The sequence below is a fragment of the Talpa occidentalis genome, unplaced genomic scaffold (assembly GCF_014898055.3).
Source record: "Talpa occidentalis isolate TD23 unplaced genomic scaffold, MPIMG_talOcc4v2.1 talOcc4.8, whole genome shotgun sequence".
NCBI classification, from domain to species: Eukaryota; Metazoa; Chordata; class Mammalia; order Eulipotyphla; family Talpidae; genus Talpa; species Talpa occidentalis.
This window is the reverse complement of record NW_023605194.1, coordinates 4394744-4417926: the sequence shown is the minus strand read 5'-3', so window position 1 is coordinate 4417926 and position 23183 is coordinate 4394744. Positions and strand designations below refer to the sequence as shown.

General features: G+C 55.5%; 1 protein-coding gene across 3 annotated transcripts in view; it reads right to left on the bottom strand.

The window, feature by feature from the left end:
- The window catches only part of CHST15 (carbohydrate sulfotransferase 15), a 58385-nt gene that overhangs the window by 19107 nt on the left and 16095 nt on the right, over positions 1 to 23183 (bottom strand). For all 3 annotated transcript variants that reach the window (XM_037497812.2, XM_037497813.2, XM_037497814.2), the window contains exons 2-4: positions 3852 to 4898; positions 2641 to 2980; positions 788 to 934 (exon numbers count right to left, since the gene is read on the bottom strand). In XM_037497812.2, coding sequence (XP_037353709.1) covers positions 788 to 934; positions 2641 to 2980; positions 3852 to 4385 — 1021 coding nt within the window. In that variant the 5' untranslated portion in view covers positions 4386 to 4898. The remainder of the gene's footprint in view (positions 1 to 787; positions 935 to 2640; positions 2981 to 3851; positions 4899 to 23183) is intronic.

Genomic DNA, 23183 nt, shown 5'->3' with positions numbered 1-23183 from the left:
GCAGGCATGCAAGCCCAGCCCCTTAGCCACGAGTCATGAGTAAAGAATCATCTTTCGAATGGTTGATTCCAAACCCTCTTAGTTGCTAATAGATTCACAGAACTTGCGGAATCAAAATATAATAGATTGAGGAAAATAAAAAAATCGAGGGCTGCCTCAGTAATCAATTTAAACAAAATAAGCGATTCGATTTCTCGCTTTGAGCAGGTGTAAGTGGATGAATGTCTTGTAAGCTGAATCCAATACCAAGAGCAAATAGATACGTTTTTCATAAAACATTCTGTGAATTTTTAAAACAAATGATTATTTCTCAAACAAGCTCGTTCTGAAAGTCTCAAGGCATTAGGTCCACAAAGGCTGGGCTTCTCAGCAGCAATTAGTCACCAAGGACAGGCAGGGCTGCAGCTATTTCAGGAGAAGCCGCCTCTGAGTTCAGCGGGTCCCAGCAGCCAGGGTTACAAAGGCCACAGGTATTAAATTGATGACGAATCATTAACTGCATCTCTGCTCCCCCACCCAAACGGACTCAGATCCAGCTATCATGAAAAGAACTCAAGTTTGCCTGCTTAATTTAAATAAAAACAAAGAAATGGCAACTTTAAGTCACGTCAGCCACACTTGAGTCTCCACGAATGAGAAAGTCTAATTGTCTCTGCTTTGCAGAAGCCAGACGAGGGAGGCGGCCTGTCACCAGGGGTAAGAGAGGCTTCGTACCCAGCCACAGGCCTCTGACCTGGCCCGGGGCAGGAGCTGAGCCCTCTTGGGGGCTGCCAGAAGGAAACCTTACCGATAATGATTTTATTCATCTTGCTCTGCTCCTTCTCAGAGCTGGCCTGCAGTCCTTGATGAATCTGGTGTGCCGCCAGATCAAAGAGGTCCAGATAATCTTCCACGGGGTAGCGGTCCCGCAGCCCATCTCTCAGGCGGACAATTCCTATGAGAACAGAGAACCCGGAATTTCTGAAGACAAAGCTACGCTGGGGTGGTGGCCTCCTGCGAGTGATGCAATGAGGTGGAAAGATCCCAGGTTCCAGCTGTAGCAGCAAAGGGTGCGCCCAGGTAGCCGCATGGGGTTGGAGGGGGTGGAGGGGTATCTACAAGCCCCTGCCCTCCTTTACCCACCCACACGCCTCAAGGGGTGGAAAACAACATGCCTTTCAGCTGTAGTCAGCCGAGAGGAAGACCATCTGCTCAAGAACTATAACGTGTCTACTCGGAGGCCACAAACTTTGGGTCTGGGTAACAGGTGTGCCACACCAGGTGAGACCTGAAGTAGGCGGCAGCCATGGCATCCCAGACACACACCTTGCATCAAACAGAACTGGGGGAAAGGCAGCCTGTCTGGAGGAGCGGCATCCTCCAAGTCCAGGCCCCCAGAGCCTTCCTGAGCTTTAACTCCTAGCCTGTCCCCTCAAGCAGCTGGCCCTTCTGTCCAAACAACAGGGAACATGAAGGCCCTCCACTCCTTATCCCAGCACTGGCCACATGCAGCCTAAACTTGCCTTAAAAGTGGGTAAATTTCACTCACAAATGTATTAACCACTCAGTGCCCCAAAGCACAGCTCCCAAGAGCAACGGAAGCAGAGAGAACATCTGTGAGCCGAACCTCTGAAGCAGGATCCAGGAGCCTCCTGGACACCAGCTTCCGGAGGCATGTCCTGGCCCTCCCTCATCCCCACCTGCGGGACCTGGTTTCGATTAGCAAAGTGGAGAGCTGGGTCTGGGGGCGACACCCGGCAAATGAGGAAAGATATGAACCGCCAGTCCTCACAGCCACCGCTGCCAGGCACGTCCCTCCGGGAAGACATTAAAGGATTAAATCCACCCTTGTCAGGAAACACACTGAGAACTGGCTGAACTAGGGCTTGGCTGGGGAGATCGTCTACAGTTCCCATCTAAGTCCCCTCGGTCCTTCCCACAGAAAACTCCCTGGACGCACACTGGACTTTGGAATTTGTCATCACTTAGCTCCAGTCACCAAAACATCCCCTGGCAGAAGGGAAAAGGTCAAGGAGAGGAAACAGTGACCCAAGGGCCGCAGGTGGCTCGGCTGGGAGAGAGCAGAAGCCAGCCTGCGGGAGGGACGGACAGGGAGGGTCCATGTGGGAAAGGGGTGCTACCAGGAGGACTGCCCAGAAATATCTCTGTGGGCAGGTCGGAAAAAATGAGGTGCAAATGAACGCAGGGATGTGCGCACAGGCCCTGGGCTGCATGAGCAGGAGGCAGCGAGGTTTTCCTACTGTCTCCTCCAGCGGAAAGAGCACAGAGCCAGGCGTGGACACCCCAAACACACTGCGGGGTCCATGAGGCACCCCACAGTTACCACCCCCCGCCCCAGCCCCTGTGCCGGGCCCACAAGAGTCCCCACCTCTGCACCCATCCCTCGCTGTGCACACACCTGGCACGCAATAAATGCCCCCGGTGGTTGCAAGCCAGGGTCCGGCCTCTGTGGGTGTCTGCCCACGGGGCCTTCGCGCCAGCCCCCTGCCCGGGCCCCTCGCGGCACGCAGCACCCAGCACCCAGCCCAGCAGCGGGCACCCGGCCCCCTCGGTGCCTCCAGGCGACCTCACCCGGGTGCGCCGGGACCCGGTCTCTGGGGCGGTGACACCCCGGCCCCGCACACGCGGCCGCGCACTCACCAAACCTCTTGCGGGTCCACCAGTGCGGCTCTTTGATGGCCGAGAACTTCACCTCGGGGTGCAGCCGCAGGCGGTCGTACAGGTCGGTGGTGCCGCACTTGGGCTGCCCGATGATGTAGAAGCGCGGCAGGCAGCGCAGGCGGAAGTGGCGGCCGTGCGCATGCGCCAGGTGCGCCCAGAAGGCCTTGCGCAGCGCGTCGAACGTGGCGCGGAAGCGGCGCGAGTAGAGCGCGTAGGAGTTGGTCAGGTACGGGTCGGTGGTGTTCCGGCCCGTGAACTCCTCGTACCAGCAGGGGCTCTTGCTGTTCGGAAGGAACTTCCTGGGGATGACGGAAAACATCTGCAGCGAGAGGGGAAAAGGGGGACACGCGAGGGGAAATGAGCAAAAACGTCCACACCCCCCCCCACTCCAAGGCGCCCGTGCTGCCCGCCCATGCGTGACCGGTACCAGGCGAGGCCGGCGCCAGCCCGGTCTGGCTGTCCTTAGCCCCGAATAAAAATAAAATATGGAGCGAATGAAGATAAAAGTCCAGAGAGAATCCCGTCCCCCACGGCCAGCTTTTGCTCATTTGTGCCAACACATGCGCGCACCATCTCGTGAAGTTCAGCAGTGGGAATCCTTAGCTTGTTGTCGCTTTTATTTATGCATACAAGAGCTGGGGTACAGGCCAGAGGCGGGGGGTGAGAGGATTCACCAGAGACAGAGCAGGGAGCAGAACAGGCAGACTGACTGAAAACACTGCCGAGGGGAGCAGCGGGGAGACAGGAGAGGTCTGCCGCGCCATGTGGGTAGCTCCCTGGCTGGAGGGGGATCGAACTCGTGCTCCAGAGGCTGCGGATTGCTCCATAGTGCGGTGCCTAACCCCCTGCACCACCAGGGGGTTGCCTATTTAACGGCCATTAATTTAAATGGCCACCAAAGATAAAAGTCACTATTAGGAGGGAACAGCAGCAGGGCGATGGAGATCCACAAAGGCAGCCTTGTCTCCAGCTGGAGGGACCGGCGGAATGTCCAGCAGCTGGGGCTGGGCCACACGCACAGGACACAAGCTCTCAGGACACGAGCCGGAGACTATCAAGCCATTGGCCCCCCTGCACTTGAGAGGTGTCCCCACCATTTTCTTCCCACTCCCCAAAGTCGGTGATAGAAAAGGAAACACCCACTTGTTTTTCTTGAATCAATGGAGAGAGTTTCGTGCGAGGCTACTCACGTGTGACTCCTGCTTTCTGAGGTCACCCACATCAGGGAGCTGCCTGGTGGTGAACTCAATCCTGGCAGTGATGCTGCTGATGGTTAGTTTCATGCTGGCGTAGTCCTTGGCGTAGGAGGTGTTGGCCGCGGGGGGCTGGAGATGCTCCTTGGCGTCGTTGGGGCCCTCACCACCCATTACGCTGGGGCTGCTGGGGAAGGCTCCGTAATGGAAAGGGGACGAGATGAGCAGCTCTTGGTGGGCCCCCGAGAGGATGTAGGAGGCCATCACTAGGGTCATGATGACCAGCCCAAAGACGAGGCTACATCGCTTCCCTTTCTTGAGGCGCAAAAACCCGCCCCAGCTCTCGCTCCCTTCAGCCCTCACTTGGAGAACGGCCAGCAAGTTCATCTGCTTACGGTCCACGCGGAACACAATTTGGTTTTCCCCGGGGCACTCGTGGCAGCTGTGATGGGGAGCCCCCACGCAGCAGCCCCGCGGGCCGTGCGCGGCACCGGGTGACAGCTGCTGGCCGCAGTTCGCACCAGGCCTCATGGTGAAGCCCAGGGAGCTTTGCCGGCCCCCCGAGCCATGGGCAAGGCCCCAGGAGTGCAGGTGCAGGCAGGTGGGGCCGGGCGCTGCAAGGACGTCTTGTGATGATGGACGAGGGTCAGGAGGAAGGCACAGGTGACAGCAACAGAAGTGCAGGCGCCAAAGCTCTAGAGGAGGAGGAAGCTCGTTCTTTGGTTCGACTTGAAAGAGAACAAAAGGCCGTGATCTCCAGGCGTCATGTCCTATGAGAGCCGCTGCAGCCCTGGGGGAGACACAGGCTCCAAGAAAGTCCGTCCGCCCTTCAGGTTTTGCCCATGGCACACAGGGACGCGGGAGGGTTCTGGCCGGAGGACACGCAAGCAGCCGGGAGCTTAGAAGCCATCATGGTCATCTCGGTGCGGGCTGGACAGGCATGTCACCCACGGAGACGGCCCTGGACATCTCTTCTTGGACATTCCGTGCTCCTTTCAAAGTCTCCTCTTGGGGGACGAGCAAATTCTTTACGAGGTCAGATTCCTAAACAGCCAAGAAAAGAGGTTTTATTACATGATGCGAGACAAAAAATAGTCCTGGCTCATCTTCCGAGGAGAGAAGTTTGCATCTCCCTCCTGCTTCGAAGTCTCAGCCAAGCCTGCAGGGTCACAGGAAATCTTACACAGTCAAGAGGGAAGTGTTCTGGTCCTACTGGGTGCTTGGCTTTGGGGTTGATCTCTGACCCCCACACCAGTACCACCAGTACCCCATCAAACCGCTCTTAGAGGGCCCGCTGTGATGCCCAGGTTCCTGGGCCTCCATCCCTGCTCTCCTCCATCATTCTCAGACTCACACACAGACAGTCACGATGAATTTGAGGACTGGATGGAAACAGCAGGACTTTTATGTTAACAAAACCTCCAAAAAGAAGCACAGTTAGGAAGGGAGGGGGTGACCTGCATCATCAGTTTAGGAAGCACTGAACACCTAGAAGCACTGACGTGATTACTCGCTTTCCCATAAAAAATACCCATTTGACTAAGTTATTAAGCAATTAAATTCAGTGTGCAGTGTCCCCCTGAGTAACCTAACACTTCAGACCCTGGAGTAATTTTTCACTTTCATCATCTTGGTGAAAACATGATTCCAAAAATCCATTAATAGAAGCCAGTGGTTATAAGATGTGTTGTTGCCCAAATGACACTTCCTTGTACATGTTGTTAAAAAAAAGAAAAAAAGATGAAAAAAGGAGGGGCGTTCTATTAGGGCAGAAGATCTCTGAGTAATGGGGCGACCCTGGGCAAGCCAAGTAACCAGTGCACACGCATCTTCCAGAACATGCTGAGTCATGGAATTCTCATGAACGCTGCAAGGACCCATTTCAGAAACACCAGTCAGGAAAGGCTGAGCAGCTGGGAGGCAGCAGGGGCTGGGCCTGGAATCCAGAGGACAGTGGGGGTGCATGGAGGTGACCTCTGGGCTCAAACTTCTGCCTTGACTTTGCTCAACCACCCCTGACCCATCACTTGGTACAAACGATTTTTCCAAAGGCAAGAAACAAAAGGGCAAGCTCCCCCACTTGGAAACCCCACCACTGAAGCCAAGAAAACATCTTTAGCATGTCCGCGACAAGGCCAAAGCTGGGTTAATAATGAGGCGCCGGCCAGGCTCTCAGTTGGGGAGCCAGTTCACACCCTCTGTCTTTCGAGCTGCAGAAAGACAATTTCCATTTTTTAAAAAAAACTTGTCTTTGAAGTTCCAAGACAAGAATGTATAAAATCTGGGCCCAACAGAATGGGAAAAACATTCCTAAACAAGAACAAAAGTTTCTTGTTACAAGCAAAGTCAATAAATAAACCTGACAGCCGCAACATAAAGTTCGGACAGATGGACAGATAGATGGATGGCCAGCCAGAGCACGTGGCCCCTGGGCAGGCTGCAGCCTCCAGCCAGAACTGCCACGCCCTGTCTTCCTTTAATCATAAGATGGGGAGCATAGAATGGGGACTGGGGGCGGGGATCCCAAATGCCTTTCAAACTTTTTTAAACACCTTGATATACTGGGGTGACCCTGGGCAAGCCAAGTAACCAGAGCACACGCATCTTCCAGAACATGCTGGAAGAACATGACCTACAATCCATCCTTCCTTCCTTCCTTCCTTCCCTCTCTCCTTCCCTCCCCCACCCCCTTCCCCTGACTCACAGAAAGGGGTAAAAATATGTCCCGGATATCCAGGGAAGACCTAGCTCAGGAGGGGACATCAGGATGACAAGAAGGACGTCACCCACGTAAGGAACCATGAAAGTGAAGACCCAGCAAAGAGACACGGGGACCACAGAGAGGGTGGCGCCCCAGACTCTGGGATCGGTGGGGACCCAGAGAAAACACCACAAGGCCTGGAGGCCGGAGCCAGGCTTGTCCAAGTTCGAGAAGGGCAGCACCGCATATCCTCCCAAAGGGATCTTTCCCACGGGCCAAACTATCAACTAACACAACCCAGGGAAGAAAGATCAAGTGAACGCGCCTGTACTGAAAAGCCAGCGGATTCTGCTCTCCCCCTGGACAGGCCTCTTCCATAGGCCAAAATTATCCCCAGAAAGGAAAGCCAACACTCAGCTTGTTCTTCTTTAAAAAGCACCCCTGCATGCCCCTTGCACCCCACCTGTCTGGAATGTCCACATTTTGGTGCCAGTCCAGGCAGCTCAGACAGCACCCTCGGCGCCCCCGCTCAGGTATGAAGCCAGGGGCTGGGTGTACATTTCCGCCGGCCCGCTTCCCAGGCCCGCTTCCCAGCCCCGCTCCGCGCTGTCTCCTCTGGGTGCGGGCTGTAATTGTGGGAACCTGGAACCACGGTGAGAGATCACATAACTGGCCCCAAAATAGAAGTGTTCAATTACCCAGCTCTGCTCAGGATGCCCCCTATTAACCTCTGCACCCCAAGCATCATTAGCAAGCCATTTGTAACAAAATCGCAATTGAGAGACCCAGAAATCCCACTTTAGATTAAGTAATTGAATACCCCTTCAGTGGAAGATCGATAAAGGGCATCCAATTTCACTGGAGGAAAAACTTATTAAATTATTGTAGCCATAAGCTGATACAGCAGAAGAAAGATGTACGAAACTTCAAAAGAAATCTGGATGGATTTAAATAAATAGCTTCATTTAGGGAGAACACTTACATCTGCCCTCTGGGAAGGGAGAGGGGAAAAATAGCTAATTACATTATTTTACTTTAATATTTAATCGAAAAAATTCGATGGGTCTTAATTAACCTTTCCTAAAACACAAAGCTTTCTGATGAGTATGTCTAACAGCCGGCGTTTCTCTCTGGGCTATGTATATGGAAATACATTTTTTCAAGGCATAGTCATCAACAAGTGGAAAAGGAACATTTTTCTCATTTGGTGCAAAGACAGCATAAGACTGAAGAGCATTGGACGACCCAGAGACAGTCGCTTTCCGTCTCATCCCTGGAGTTTTATGCTTTTGATCACAGGACAGTCAATAGACAGGCCAGACCCAGGTGTAGCAAAGGCAAAAGAAGACTGTCTGCAGGCCCGTGGGCCAGAATGCCAAGGTCACGTCCACCTGCTGACCTTAGACCTTAGCCCTAAGTGACCCAGACCTCTGACCTCCAAAGAAGTTCTGACGGTGACATCTGAGATACAGGGCTGGGTCCTAGAACCACCTGCCCGGCTTTGACCTTGGGCTGCCTGGCTTTGACCTTGAGCTCATGGCTAAACCTCTCTCCGCCCATTTCTTTGGCTGTGTATTGGGAAGAATCACAGAACCCAAGCAGGAGGGCTGCTGTGAGCACGAAGCGAACCAAATCACGTTACATGCTCAGAAGTGAGTCTGACTCATAGAAAAGGCTAGAAGATGAGCTGGCATCACAGTCACGCCGTCCTGGCCACAGCAGGTACTTGATAAGTAGCAGTTTATCACTTAATTATTTAAGCTGCATTTTGGCCCCTGGTAGTCAGGCCTCCCTGCGTCCACACCCTTTGCACAGGGGTGCCTTTGCAGTTCCTCCCCCTCAAAGGAGGGGCACCTCCCTCCCTTCGGTTTGAGTCTGGAGCCTGACTTTGGCCCACAGAATGAGGCAGATGTGACCAGATGCCAGAGCAGCCCAGACTTTTAGACAGGTCCCGCGGTCCCCTGGCCCTTGGCAGTCCTGTTGCCAAGGGAGGGCTCTGCTTGGCCGGGAGGGGAATGCGAGATGCCGCCCCCCTTAGCGGCTAACCCCCTGCATACCCCTCAGTCCCTGCAGACACCTGAGAAATAACAGAGGCTGCTCTTGAGTCTCTGAGTTTCTGGGGTGTCTGCTCTCGTGGGAAAGGCTAACTGGCATCCTGTTTTCAGGTTCTGACAATGGATGTTCCTAAGTGAAACCCACGTAACTATAGTCATGAGTTCCAAAAAGTGTGCTTGTAAACGTAAAGGGAAGTAATTCATCTCAGGACCCAGGCAATCTGCTAAAACCAAGCTTTTGCCTTAAAGAAGCAGTTGGCTCCTCCCGGAAGCAGATCCACCATAACAAGGCTGGGAGCCCCGCACTCATCCCAGTCAAGACCTGCCCCAGCCTGGCCCCCGGGTTACTTTCTGGCAAAATATGTGTTTACAAGAACCACAGCTGATCGTCTGATGTGCACAGCGGTCCCCACTCCCCCCACATCCCGGGCGAAGATGCCTTCCTCACCTCTTCCACAGTCGCTACAATCTCTTCCTTGCTGCCTCTCCTTGAGCAAGCCCTTCCTGTAGCCTGCTTCTTGTGATTTCCTTGCCAGGCGTCACCCATCCTGATGACTGCGACACCTCATCTGCACTTTGTCTGCAACAGGGATTCTCACGCTGGGCTGGGCAGGACCTGCCTCACTCACCAGGAGACACCAGCAGCTTTTCAGTTCTTATCAAAGCATACTTGACTCCGGAAGTTTCTCCTCAACCATTGTGTCTGTTAACAATGACTACTTCAGAGTATAGAAAACAGGTTCTAAAATACACCACTGAGGCCAAGTCTCTGCCACCTGCAGCCGCTCCTCCTGTGCATCCGCTGAAGGAGCTTGTGTCTAGCAACTTGGTGGAAAGTTGGGATATAGATAAAAGGTTTTCTGGGCGCCCAACTACCTTCCAATCCACCTCAACACCTTACCGGCCTTATGACCTCAGGCAACTAACGTAACCTTGGGTGACTTTATTTCCTCATCTGTAAAATGGAAGTAAAACGATCTCTACCTCCCAGCGTGGAAGTGAAGAAGAAAGGAATAATGTACCTAAAATGCTTAGCCAGGCATCTGCACACAGCCGCCCTCAGTAACTGGTGGGTAGTCTTTGTATTATTATAGGAGAAGCCCTCAGGCCCTAGTCCCAGGCCGATTTGCTTTCAAAGTCTATGTAATTCCAGGCACAGGAGCCCAATTTTCCTGTCTGCAACTAATCTGAAGTAATGAGAGAGAAGAGGCAGGTGGCAGCGAGAGGCAGGAGCACAGACGCGGAGGGACAGCCTGGTCTTAGACCAGAAACAAGATATTAGCAAGCAGTGAATGGGGCCTTTCAGATACCTCAGGAGCCAGGTGGGGAGCCCAGGGGAGCCCGGGCAGCTGCGGGGGCAAGGCAGGGGAAGTCTGCCCCCCGCGCCATGACGTCCGCCATCACCCAATGCAGCGCCAACCAGAAAGGCTGATTTCCCAACAGTGGCCCATCCGAAAGCCCACGGCGAGGAGTGTGTGAGCCACATCTTTACAGGGGGTGAGAGACAACAGGAGAGAACTCCTGGGGTCCCTGTGGGCTTCTACTGGAACTCCCTGAAATGAGGGTGGGTCGCCAGGGCTCAGGACAACACCAGGCAGGCCCCTGCCCATCCAGTCCCGCGCGTTACAGGTGCGGAAGTGAGCCAGAGCCGCTCCTCCAGGAGCAGGAGACCCCCGGTCTCTCTGAGCATCTCAGCGACCAGGAGTTCATCCTCACCTCTACCCATCGCCCCAGTCCTCCCGTCCTCCTAAAGGACAGGTCCGCAGTCTCCCCCCATCCTCCTAAAGGACAGGTCCGCAGTCTCACCCAGACATCCTGGCCTGGGGGTGGGGGCCGCACAGAGGGAGATAGGGGAAGGCCCTCCAGCATCCCGTCAATTGGCCTGCAGGTCTGGGGGCCCATGTCTTAAATCATCTCAATCCAGACTCTTCATCACCCAGGCTTGTCTCCTCCAGCTGTGAAGCACGATGGGTGACAGGAGCCACAGAGGGCCTGGTGTCAGGTGTGGGGCAGGAAGCACAGAAGCAGAGATGGAGGGGCAGGACGCAGGGAAGGGAGAAGGAAGGTGGGATCATCTGCCAGGTAAGCCCTGCAGCCCAGACAGCTCCTATGACTGATGTGGTGGCTTCCCGGCCGTCTGCATTTTGAAACTGCAGAGCCATGGAGGTGGCACCTTCCCAACCAGGCAGCAAGCTACTGGGTGCGACCCCGGAGCGAGCCTCCCCCTGCATGGTCTCAAGGCAAACTCAAGCCCTGAGCAAGTCACTGCATCTGTGAGCCCGTCTCCTTGTACGCACAATAAGGAGCCGGGACAACCTCTTTCAGCCCGATCACTCATGCTTTGATGTTAACTTCTCCCTAATAAAATCCTGTGACCATCATCAGTGGGGTCTTCCAGGCCTGCTAAGCAGCCAGTGTTTTGCAGTAAGCACTGAAAAGCTGGTGTCGTCTTTGCTTTAGGCTGGGCAAAAAAAGCTGGAAAATTAACCCAAAAGACCCACAGTATTTCCTCCTTGAACACAGTGTGCACCTGTTAGCACACGCTCATAAGAAGCCCCCGTGTTCCTCACGGCACTGCATTTGCTGAAACAGAAAATGCACAGTCCGGGCCCTCTGGGACATCCCAGCTAACTGCAGAGCAAAGTCTGCAGAGACTCCAGCCCACACTCACAGCTCCTCCGGCAAGGGCAGCCCCGGAGCACACAGCCCTGGAAAAAATGCAGATCCCAGAAGAAGCCACGCTGGTTCATGAAGCTGGAAACACATCACAGCGCGGCCGCACAGACCCTCGGGGCCCCTGGCAGCCGAGGCCGGGGCAGAGGGGACTTTCCCTATCCTTGGAGTTGGGGTGCTCTCCAACAGGGGAATCTGCTTCCACCTGCTGGTGCCCCCAACTGACACACGGGCAAAACCGGGGCCGGTGCCCCAGTCTCTCTGAAATGCAGAGTGACAGGGCTTTTCAGCCAAGGGACAGAGGAACAATGACATCAAATATGTCACCAATGATTTCCTCACGCCCAGGCTCCACTGGGCTCTGTGTCACCACCAGCAATTTTCTTTTTCTGAAACCAAATCGTGGGAGAACTCTCAACATTCATTTTATTCTTCCTAGTAGTAATTCAGATCGGTGCTAGACTTAGGTACCAGATTTTCCAGTCAAACTAATAGATACCTGACGATGACGTCCCACAAGGCAGAACCTACTGGAGCCCAGCAGATAAGATGGGCAAGCCACAGTCACAAACATCAAGCATCCCAAGGAAGCAATGCTCAGCCCATTTTTTGATATTTAGAATTAAAAGCTAAATATCACTCTTTGCGCCGTGGGGGACGTACATCAACATGCGGACTCAGTTTGGGTTTTAAGTGACCCCAGAGATGGTGAAAGGAGAAGACAAGGAACAGTCGGGTCCACAGTGGTGCCAGCGCTGCAATCCCCTAGCTTATACCCGGGAAACGGAGCTGAAGCAGGGTTAAATGCATGCTCAGAGTCAGCCTGTGCAGGGCCAAAATCCAACCACAGGTCTGTTTGGCTGCAAACCCGTGACCTCCCTCCCAAGCGCACCAGCACGGGAGATGCAGTGAAGGCAGCTACTTCCCGCAGCTCTGGGAGAAACCTGCTCAGCACTCGGAGGCTGGAAGGGCGGCGAGGTCAGCCTCCACCGGCCCGCGGCCGCCCTGTCTCTCTGGCCACAAGTTGAGGCTGGAGTTCAGTGACTCCCCATTGGACACAAGCTCTGCAAGCCAGGGCCGGTGACGCTGGGTGCTGACTTCGAGTCGGCCTGGGTGCTCGGTTACCCACGCCAGCTGCAGCCCGTCCGTGCTGGCTCAGGGCGGGCGCTCACCGGGTGGTTTTTAAACGAACGAGGGAAGCAGCCGACTCCCAGCAGCCAGCCAGGAAGGCACCCGCCACTTAGAGATGACAAGAGCTCACCTTACGGGGCCTTCCTGCGTGCACGTGGGAGGCTGGAGGTCGTACGTCATGACACAAATGCGCAGCTAGTGTTTCCACTTTCTAAGTGGGAAACTGTGGCCCTAAAAGTCAATGCTACACCCCTGGCCCCCAGGAATCAGAGTTCAGGGGAGAGAGCGGGTGCGGGGTCAGCAGCCTGGGCAAAACACCTGCCACACCCCTTAACCAGGTGCGCCCCAACATGTAGACCCTCATCCTCTACTCGTTCTCCAAGCAGCTCTGCCCAGCCATCTCCACACCCCAGGACAGCGAGAAATTCTCGTTACTCTTCTTGCGCACGTTCAAGGGTTCAAACATCAGCAACAACAATCCTTAACTCCCAGGGAAAGGCGACAGACACGTTTTCAGACCAGGGGTCACTTGGCTCCGGCACAGCTAGGCCAGAAGACCAGGGCCGCCCATTCTAGTCGCCCTCCAACAACTTTCCCTTAATGCAAACAGGAAATGAGTGAAATGAAAGGAAGCAGTGACTCCCCGCAGGATGCAGAGACCTGCAGTGGTGCCAAAGGAGCAGGCGGCTGGCTCTGCCCGCCCGGGCCCCCAGGGCTCTGCCGCCTGCCTTGGCTCTTCAGGAAGAGGGAAAAGCTCGGACAGGAGCCCAGGGCAGGCCAGACGTCCTGCGGGGATGCGGGAAGGGGTCTCGCACCACGCGGAGCTCACACATTCAAAACCAACTGCAAACAATGGTTTTGCAGATGTACGGTGGCGTCTACAATGAATAAATTAGAGGCAGCGCTGAGGAAAGGGGAGCAGCTGTGCATCCCTGCCAGATGGCCTTGCTGATCTGAATAGTTTTAAACATTGTTTTATTTCCAAAGAGAAGCAAAATACGAATCTGGTTAACCCTTGAACAGGGAGAACATCCCGAAAGCATGCCTTGAGGATTTATTCCTTTATGATGGAAAGAGTGAGTAATGGAACTATATTACAGTGTACTCTGGAAGCTTCTAGAACAAGGTGATATGCGCCTGATCCAGGGCTCATGTGAGGTCAGGGACCCTTTACCGCCAGTGCACAGAGGGGCCCAGACCTCAGGGTGTAGCCAGGAGTGAGGACACCACCTCCAGCACAGACCCAGCTCAGAAGTGTAGACCCAGGGTTGGGGGAAGTATACTAGACCCCCAGCGGAATGCCAGGGCCTGTAGGAAGCTACAAGACAACCTGAAGCTTCAATCTTTAAATATTTAAACATTGAAAACAATGTTTTCAAATTAAGTCTCCCCAGATGCATCACCCAGCCACAAACACCTGCGGAGTTCCAACCCGCCCTGCTGTCCACACGCACTGCGGATGATCCACTGGCTTCTGCCTACAGGAGGTGAGCGTGAGAAGCACTGATGGGATGGGGAGAGCTAACAGGTGAACCCCCCTCTGTGGAGGGTGCTGTGCACATCTCCCTGAGTTTGAGGCCACACTCAAGGGAGAAGCAATGGCTCCACTTTGCAGGGAAGAAAACCAAGGCTCTGGGCTGAAGCAGGTGGGGCCCGCTGCAGCAGGTGGGGCCCCACGGGGCTCCTCTGAACTGGGGCTGGGGGTGGGCGGGGGCTGGCCGGGGCATAGTGTGCTCCCCCGACACCTTTCCATCTGGCTCCCACTGCACTTACACACAGAAGCGCCCGCTCTGCCTTCCGCAGCTGCAGGGCAGTAAGGACAAAACAATAACCAGCTCTTGAATCACAGAGGTGCCACAGCGACCAAGTAGGCCAAGGCCCCAGGCCATGAGTTCACACCCCAAGTCCGGCTTCCTCATCTCTTGGGAATGCGAGGTCTCTCGCCCCTCAGACCTGGCGCGTGTGTGTGCACAGAGTCGCTGGGTGCCCAGGGCACAGCTCTGCCACCTGCGCCTTGGCGGGCTCCTGCAGACGGAGACAGTGGCGGCACCTACTGGGAGGGCGACGTGGGATCCCCTGTGCCAACACCCCTGGGGCACCCACCTGCCCGCCCTCACCGCCTCCTGGCATTCGGCACACAAGACTGGCCTCCCTCACTCTCTTGCTTCTTGCCCCCCAGATGGCGGCTCAGCCCAACCCAGTGCGTGAGGCAGGAAGAGGGATCATGGCGGCCAGAGCGGGGAGCGGAGGCCGGGGGTGGCATGACGACCCTGGCCCGACGTGGACACCCAGATCCAAGGGCTGCCCTGAGAGCTGCTGCCCCCCTCCCCCTGGCGGCCCCAGTTAGGATGGAAGGAAAGACCCGGGGAAGAAACAAATTAAAACACGGTGGCATCAACCCTCCTCCTCGCTTCTTCGACACTTTTAGAAAACAGACCCAGTGTCTGATCACCCCAGTCAAGCCTGGAGCCCAGGTTCAGCCCCTGTGCCAGGCAGGCAGCCCGAGCAGGCGTACGCAGGGCGAGTCACCCCAGGTGCGGGCGCGGCCCGTGGGGCTCTCTTCTCCGTCAAAGGGGCGACACTCAGAAAGTGGGGGTGTATGCTTTGGTTTGCTTTTTTTTTTTCTTTTCAAAATAATCTCTCCAAGTTGCAGCACTCCAGGCTGGGGCGCAGCACTCACTAAGGATTCTAGCAAAGGAAGGTCCCCCAAGAACACTTCCATTTTTCTCAAGCTCCACTAGCGGCTCCTTACACTGAGCCGTCTGTGCCCGCGTGATGGACGTCAGGGACGGTTTGTGCAGGTGGATAGCGCCGGGAGATTTAAGCAGAGAGGAGGCTGCCCGGGGACAGTAACCTCACAGCAACCTCTCCAATTAGCTACAGGAGAGAGGAATTGTTTTCATAAAGATCTGGAGAGGCTTTGGCCTCCAGATGAAGGTCTGGACTTGTTTGCAGAGAGCACACTTCCTTCTGGGCTAAAAAAAAGTCTCAAGAAAAATTTTAATTGACTTTTAAAAAGTCCTTGAGGCCGACTCCTATCAAGAACTGCTCTGGTCTGTTTCAGAAAAATAAATATTTGGCCAAAGTACACGTTGGTTCAGACCGAAGTCAGCTCATCATCGGCAGGAATTTCTCCCTGGATGTGTCTCCCGGTCTTTCCAAGGCCCAGCAGTGACTGTGAGCAGCCCACGAGCACTGGACAGGGCGTCCCGGGAAGGCGTGGAGCAGAGGTCAGGGACAGACTCGGCAGCACGCACGGCCGGGAGACACGGCAAGCTCTGCAACGACCGCCAACTGGGACTCCGGGCAGGCCACTGGTCCGAGCCCTCCGGGGCTGTTGTGGGGACACTGGCCTCTCCCTCCCCATATTGAGAGATTGAAGCAGAGAGGAGGCTGCTCAGGCACCAGCACTGCCCTTGGTCCCGCACACCCCACTACTCCATACCTGCCACCCCCACCCCATGGGCCTGCCTGATCCGTGACCTCCTTCCACCCTTCAGATGTCAGCCAAGGGACCCCAACCCCAACCCCAACCCAAGTCAGGCTACACCCTCAGCCTGCAGCCCCTTCTCTCATCAGTTTGGGCCTCTGTGCTGGCCTCTGCGAGGACCACTGGACTAGAGGCCCTAAAGCCAAGGGTCTTTGTTTCCTGTCACAAATACTCCCCGAGAGAAGGAAATCGAGAAGCAAGGCGGGAGGCAGGTGATCCATTTAAAATCAAAGCACAGAGAATTCCCAATGAATGGGCTAATTTTTGGTATTTACAATAGAATTTAAAATCCTTTAGAGGTTTAAATCCCTCCTCTCTAGGAAAGTCCCCAGGTCACTGGGAACCCACTTCCGCAGGGCTCTCAGCCTCTGGCAGCCACCCTGGGACTGGGATGGGCTGGCGTGGACTTCATGAGCCCTGGGCCCCTGACACCCCACCCCAACCACACCCCAGTCTGCTGGAGCAGAAACCGGGGCCCTAGGGGGCCCAGGACTGTGTCTCATTCCTGCCAGACTCAAGGTCACCTCCTGGCCTTCTCTAAATGAGCTTCCATACTTAAGTAAACACTAAAATGACATGTCCTGGTAAATTCTAGGATTGTTATCTGCGGCCAGAGGTTCTGGTTTTCTCCATTTCATTTTATTTTTACCCACTTTCAGCTTTTACAACCCCTTCCAGCAAATTCTGAACACACGCGGACAACACAATTTCTAGCACATGTCAGAGTCCCAGGCTTCGGTCTGGACAAAGACTCTTCCCTTTGGACCATTTTTATTCCTTTCCTACAAAGGAAATTTGGAAATGTTTCAAAAACATCCAGTATGCAGAGACGAGTAAAATCCAAGTCACCTTTCTCCTCGCGGTGCTTCCCGCCCCTCTTTTTCTTTTATGGTGCCTCGTGGCATCCCCCCGCGCCTCAGAAACCGCACACCACCAGCTTGAGCTCCCCGGTTTCAACCATTGGACTGGTCAGCTCGGGCAGAGTCGAGGGGGAGGCCGAGCGCCCCTGCAGTGACAGCGCCCACCAGCTCCGGTCCAGCGGGGGCCGAGGGGGCACCAGAGCTTCTCTCACGGCTCGGCAGAGGCGCTGGGGCTGGGCCTCAACCCCCCCCACCCCCCACCCCACCCCGACAAAGAAGCGAGCTCACATGGTCCCAGCGCCACGGGGGCTTGATCTCTGTGCTAAGCGTTCCTGCCCTGGGATTATTTTCACCTTCTGATGACAAAACCATTGACGACATTGCTGGACCGTGTCCGGTTGACGCAGTTTTTCTGAGCTTTCACACCCTTCTGCAGTTGTAAAGCCTTGAGCAGAAAACAAATGATTATGACTAAATCCCAAGCTGCTTCATCCCAAGAATCACCAGAAGGGCTCATTTTACACATTTCAACTTGGGGAGGGGGCACCGCAATCTGGACTTCAAGTCACCCCCCTCTTGAGGGGCTCTGCAGGGGCAGCTCCCTCTCTGGGTCTCCTGTGCCTGCTCCCTCCTGCTGCCTCACAGCTTCTGAGACCCTGCAGGCCTTTGGTGACAGTGGGACTTGGGTGATCACGTACCTGCTCCTTTTGATCTTCCCCTACTCCCACTAAGGTCTGTCTACCCAAAGGGATTGTTCAGCTGGAGCAGAACTGGCTGCAGAATAATGACCCCAAGCAGGCCCTGACCCTAACCAGACCCCGAACCTGAGCAGCCCCACCCCAAACAAGCCCCAAACCCCAGCAGCAGGCCCCCACCTGGAGCTGCATGGCTGCAGCACCTAAACACTCAGGCCTTTGCAAGCCACCTACCTCAAACCTCTTTAAAATGCTCTCTGAGACTCTCAAAGAACAAATTAGAGGCATCAATCGAAAGTGGCATGATGCTCTTAGATATTTATCTTCCATGGATATTTTCTGGCCAGTAATTTACATTCATATCGTTCAACAAAACCCCTGGCATCTTCCAAACGTGTTCAGGCTGATCCATTCAGGTGAGAGCACTAGGCCTTGAGAAAGGCAAATCTTTCCTGCAATCCAGGTGGCCATGGAAGCCACCAGAACAGAACCCTGGAACCAAAGCCAGGCACCTGAGCAGCTAAGCCGTCAAAGCCCTCAGTCCCATCAAGATCAGTAGATCAGTCAACCAGCCCCAGATCGTGGTTGGCTCCCAAATGCAGCTAAGAGGCAGCTGGAGGCCGATTAGTGTCAGGCAGTGGAGCTCAGACCCGGGAGCCAGAGCCGTCTGGGACCACGGGCCAGCGAAGCCAGGAACATACGCTAATGTCATTTCCCCAAGAGGTGCTGGGTTTTCAAATTTCATTAAAGGTTGTGTCTAAACATGCAAAATTAAAATGATGTATTGAAGCAATTATCCAGATACTTAATGTCCAAACTCCTAGAACCTTTGCCTCAATTAGTAAAGGAACTGAAGCAAACAATGAGCAGCATATGGCTAATCCCAGGAGCAGCTACCTCGGCATTCCCCTTTCCTGCGGTCAGAGGCAGGGCGGGGTGGGGGAGACCAGTCCCCCAAGCCAGTGGGTGTGCCCACCCCTTGGGGACAGGGGCCTCCAGAAGACCTGAGCTCCACCCACCTCAGCACCCCACCTGAAAAGTGGGGCTGATGAGGACAGTAGCTAGGCCACGGGAGGACTGAGCTGACCCAGGAAAGCGCTGAGCAAGGGGCAGGCGCCCCCATATGGACCCCACCCTGCCTCCACTGTTACTTACACCCCAGCCGCTCCCCGGGCCTGCATGTAGCCAGCATGCAGGGGACAGGTCTGGTCTGTGTCACACGATGCCTGCCTCGCGCTGGCCCTTTCCAGAAGGCCAGCCTGCTGCAGTGCCCTGAAATGAGTTATTCCACTGTCTGTTGCAACAATTGATCCTTCGTATTTTAACCCAGCAAAAGAGGATCAAAACACATCCATTTTAATGTCCACGAAGGCTGCTGTGAAGACTCGCGACGCTCCTATAAGAAATTCTGCTTTCATTTCACTTGCCTTCATATGCCTGCTCTTACATACAAAAAAGAAAAAAGGCAGAAAGACAGAAGGAACCGTCATTTTTAAAATAAATGGACAAGATCCATTTATTTAAAGTGGAACTGTAAGACGGTAATCCCCAGGGAACCTGGAACCTCCCCTTTCCCTGGGGTAAACTGCAAAGCTTTCTATTTTAATGAGGAACACAATTCACATGATAAAAACAGGATCGTTTCTTCTGGATGACACTCTGGCCTCCGGCACACAAAGACTCACTCGGCCAGGAGACCAGCAAGCAGGGAACAGTCTGCCAGCAGGTCCTGCAGGTCCCTCGCTGGCTGAGAACCCGGCAGTCTGGGGTGCGTGGGGCATAACCAGCCAGGGCAGGACTCTGCCCCCCATCCCTGGGCAGACCTGAGCTCAGCCTGTCCCCTGAGGACCCTGTTGAGGGGGCGGTGAGTCTGAGCTGCTGGCTCCACCAGGCAAGCCGCAAACTCCACAAACCACCATCCTGTTTCAGTCCCCACATCCCTTGGACCCCAAGCAGGCCGTTCAACTGAATTCTGCCAGTTGAGCTCTAGGACAATCTATGCCTCACACACCTTCCTACAGCTGCACAAGTTCAGGTCAGAGCCTGCCATTTCGGGCCATGCTTGGGGTGCAGAGGATCGGGTGGTGGGTGGAGCATGGCAGGAGCCATGAACTCAGGATTTGGGATGGGGGAGGCCGGGGTTTCTGGTAAGTCATGGGATGCCCCCAACTCCATGCTGTGATGTCCACATCAAGGTCCCCAAGAACGGAAGGAAGAACATGAACAGTGGGCAGGACCTATGTCAGGGTGACGTCTGAAGAGGTCAAGGAGTCGGCAGTCCCCCCTTACCCTCCAGATACGCTCCAAGGCCCCCGTCCCGGGCAGTCTCCATCATCACAGAAAGTTCTACTGCTCAGCTGCCTGGGACCTCGCGTTCCCGGAGGGCGAGGCTCTTTCTCATTTCCTTCCTTCCCCGCCTTCCCCAGCCTCCCAAACCCAGGGCACTGGGGGTCACTGCTCCCAAATCGATCAAGGCAGCACAGGACACCAGGCAAAATCACAGCTTCCAGGCCCCGCCTCAGATCTACTGGGTCTAGGGGTGGACGGGGGCAGGCGGGCTCACCCGGGTGACTGGCTGCTGTGTTACGGGACTGAGGGGCTGCGGCAGAGTGTGTCCCCCACTCCACCAGGGCGGGCCCTGGGGCTCTGCGAGCCTGGCCCCTTCGGCTTCCTGCCGTCCCGGGGCCTGCACTCTGAGTTCTTGTCGCCACGCAGGAAACGCCAACTGCCTCTTCCCAGGATGTGGAGCAGCAGCTTTGGGAGAGCGAAAGCCTTCCCCCCTTGAACCTGGGGTGCAAAGTTATGGGTGGTGAGGCTGTGCAGAGCCGCACCATCCCAGGACTGGACTGCAAATAAAATCTTTCTGGACAGAACCATTATGGGTGGCAGCCCCTCCGGGAGAGAGGACCCCAAAGACAGCCACTTGCCCGGAGGGGCCACTTAAGGCAAGCAAGCACACACCCCGCAGGATAGTGACTGAAAGGCAGGACTCGGGCATCTCCCAGAGCGCACACCCCACCCCCCGCACCCACATTCGAAGGCAGCTTGTAGTGAGACATGGCCCTGCGGGGTGCAGAGCCGGAGGGGCGGGGCGTCCCAGATGCCCAGCTCATCCATCCACACAAACCTGCAGGAGGCTTAGCCATGACCCGCCAGGATCTTGTTTGGGGGGTTGGGGGGGCATGTTTTTTACAGGCTCTTGTTTCAGATTTCAGGACACTCAAACTGCTGGTGGGAACTGCGTTTAGCACGGCCGCTTGCAAAGCTGGCAGTATCTGCTGAGGCTGAGCACGCTGCCTGCCAGAGAGCAGCAATTCCACTCTGAGGTCTGCGTCCAACAGAAATGCACCCATCTGCTGGCCCAGAGACTCCCTGCTAGAATGTTCCAAGCACGCGTGGTAAAGCCAAAAACTGGAGATCGCACAGTGTCTACTCACAGGCTAAAGGAAAACTACCACTTAGCTGTGCAATGCATCGCATTAGCCAGAGTGAACCACAGAGCCTTGAAAACATCGCGCTGAGCACACGAGGCGGGAGCAGGAGGACCAGTGGGCACACAGGGGCCCATCCACACGGCTCTGCTCACATTGAGCCAGAGGGCAGGGGACAACAGCGCAGCAATACAGGCACCCAGGTGGTGGCCCCGGCTGGGGTTCAGGGGGGTTAATGTGCAGAACAGACCCAGGGTTTTCGGGTGCTGTTCGTGTCCATGACCTAGGTGATTGTCAAGGCTTGTGAAACTCCATCAAGCTGGGCCTGTAGGCTGAGTGCCCGCTAGGGAAAGAAAAGAATGGACGGGCGGTGTTACGTTTCTGCCTCCTATGAAACCCAGAAAGAAGCCAGGGTGTGAGGGTAATTCCACGCGGGCACCAGCCCACTCCACCAACCACGAAGGCAAAGGCCCTCCATCGGCGACTCCCGTCTCCCTCCCAGACACCAAACCAAAGCCAACTCTGTGCGTCTCTTAGTGGTCAACAGAGCTCTTAGCCTCTTAGGGCTTATTTTACAACCCAGCTCACAGTCAGATGGCTAATGAGCCCTGGATGGATTTCCAGGGTCTTAAATGGCTCCTCCCCGGGACTTTGGCCAGGAGGCTGCAAGCCCCCGCCCCGCCCAGCTGCACCGTGGGGTCAGCTCAGCTCGGTGGCCGCAGAGGGCAGGTGCAGGCTGGGTGTGGGTGAGGGCCAGGCAGGGGCAGCTCCGTGCACAGGGCCTTTAAGCCTCTGAACCTAGAAGACTTTCTGGGGGCAGTGGCTGCCCCACACAAGCCCAAGCCTTCCAAATGCCCCCCCAAAGGTGAATTGATTGTGGACCCCAGGGCAGTGTGGACCCGCAGGGGGATTCCTCACATTCCAAACCTTACAGAGAGAACCACAGGTCCCAGCAGCTCCCTGGGACGTTGGTGGCCTCCACCCTCATGCCCACCATGGCCGCTACCATGGCTTGCCCAAAGTCTGCAGGCTGCCCCTCCGTGAGACCTTCCAGCACCTCCTCTCCCTCCCCACTGGGCTCAGGTCTTCCTTGAGGCCCCAAGCCCCTCCACGCTTCCCCCAGCAATATCTGGAGTTCCTGCACAAAAGGAGAGACCAACAGCCGGGGCAATTCCTAGAAGCAGCTTTGCTAGCTGGTCAACCCTGGGCAAGCAGCAGAACCTCTCTGAGCTCGAGCCGCTTCTCTGTTGACAGGTCTCACACCACCTGCTATTCCTAACTTCCGCGAGCTGCAAAACTCACTGACCACGGTTGCCCGGGAAAGTGTTTTTTGCCTCTTCCTCCCTTCCATCGGGGGCCACTGTCCAAATATTCTACCTCACAGGCTCGCAGAGTGAGCCAGAGTCCACGCAGCGTGGCGGGCAGGGGGCTGGTGAGGAGACGCCCCCGCCCCAGGAGTTCATGAGGTTTCACAGAGGGGAGAAGTCGCTCTGGCCCACTCCCCTCTCTCCCTGCTCTCTCTTAATTTACACGTAGATCTTTCTTTCCCAGTCACTTTAAACCAGACGTATTATTTATCTCACACTCCCACGTCAGGTAATAAAAACATTGTGGGCTTTTTTCCCCAATATTTTTCTTCTCAAAATATAAACAAGGGCTGTGGATGTCTTAACAGGGAAGAGAAATCAAACCAGCTTTGGCGAGCACAGCAAGACACCACACTCACCACTAACTGCACAAGTTCGGGACGGGCAGGACGCCCTGGGCAGGGACGCTCTCGTTCCCAGCAGCGGGGACGACCCAGGTCTCGGCCCCAGCGAGCACAGCGTGGCCTCCGCACGCGGCCCCTGCCTCGCTGCGCTCCTGGCAAAACACACGGTCCCCTTTCCTCCCGCGTCACTGCCCTGTGCTGACCTGTCGCCTGCTGACGTGAGGACGCAGCTCCTCGTGTTCACATCCCCACCGACCCTGCAGGCCGTCACCCCCACTCCGGAGGCCGTCACCCCCACTCCGGAGGCCATCATCCGCTACTCTGGAGGCCGTCACCCCCACTCCAGAGGCCATGCGCCCCCACTCCACAGGCTGTAACCCCCACTCCACATGCCATCACCCCCACTCTGCAGGCTGTCACCCCCACAGGCTGTCACCCCTACTCTGCAGGCCGTCACGCCCCTAAGAGATCTGTCTTGGGCAGCTCTCCTTAGTATTCTGCATCCAAAGTCTGCTCCCAAGCCCCCACCCCGATAACAAATAACTTTAATCCTCATGCAAGACGCCCCATTCGAATATAAAAC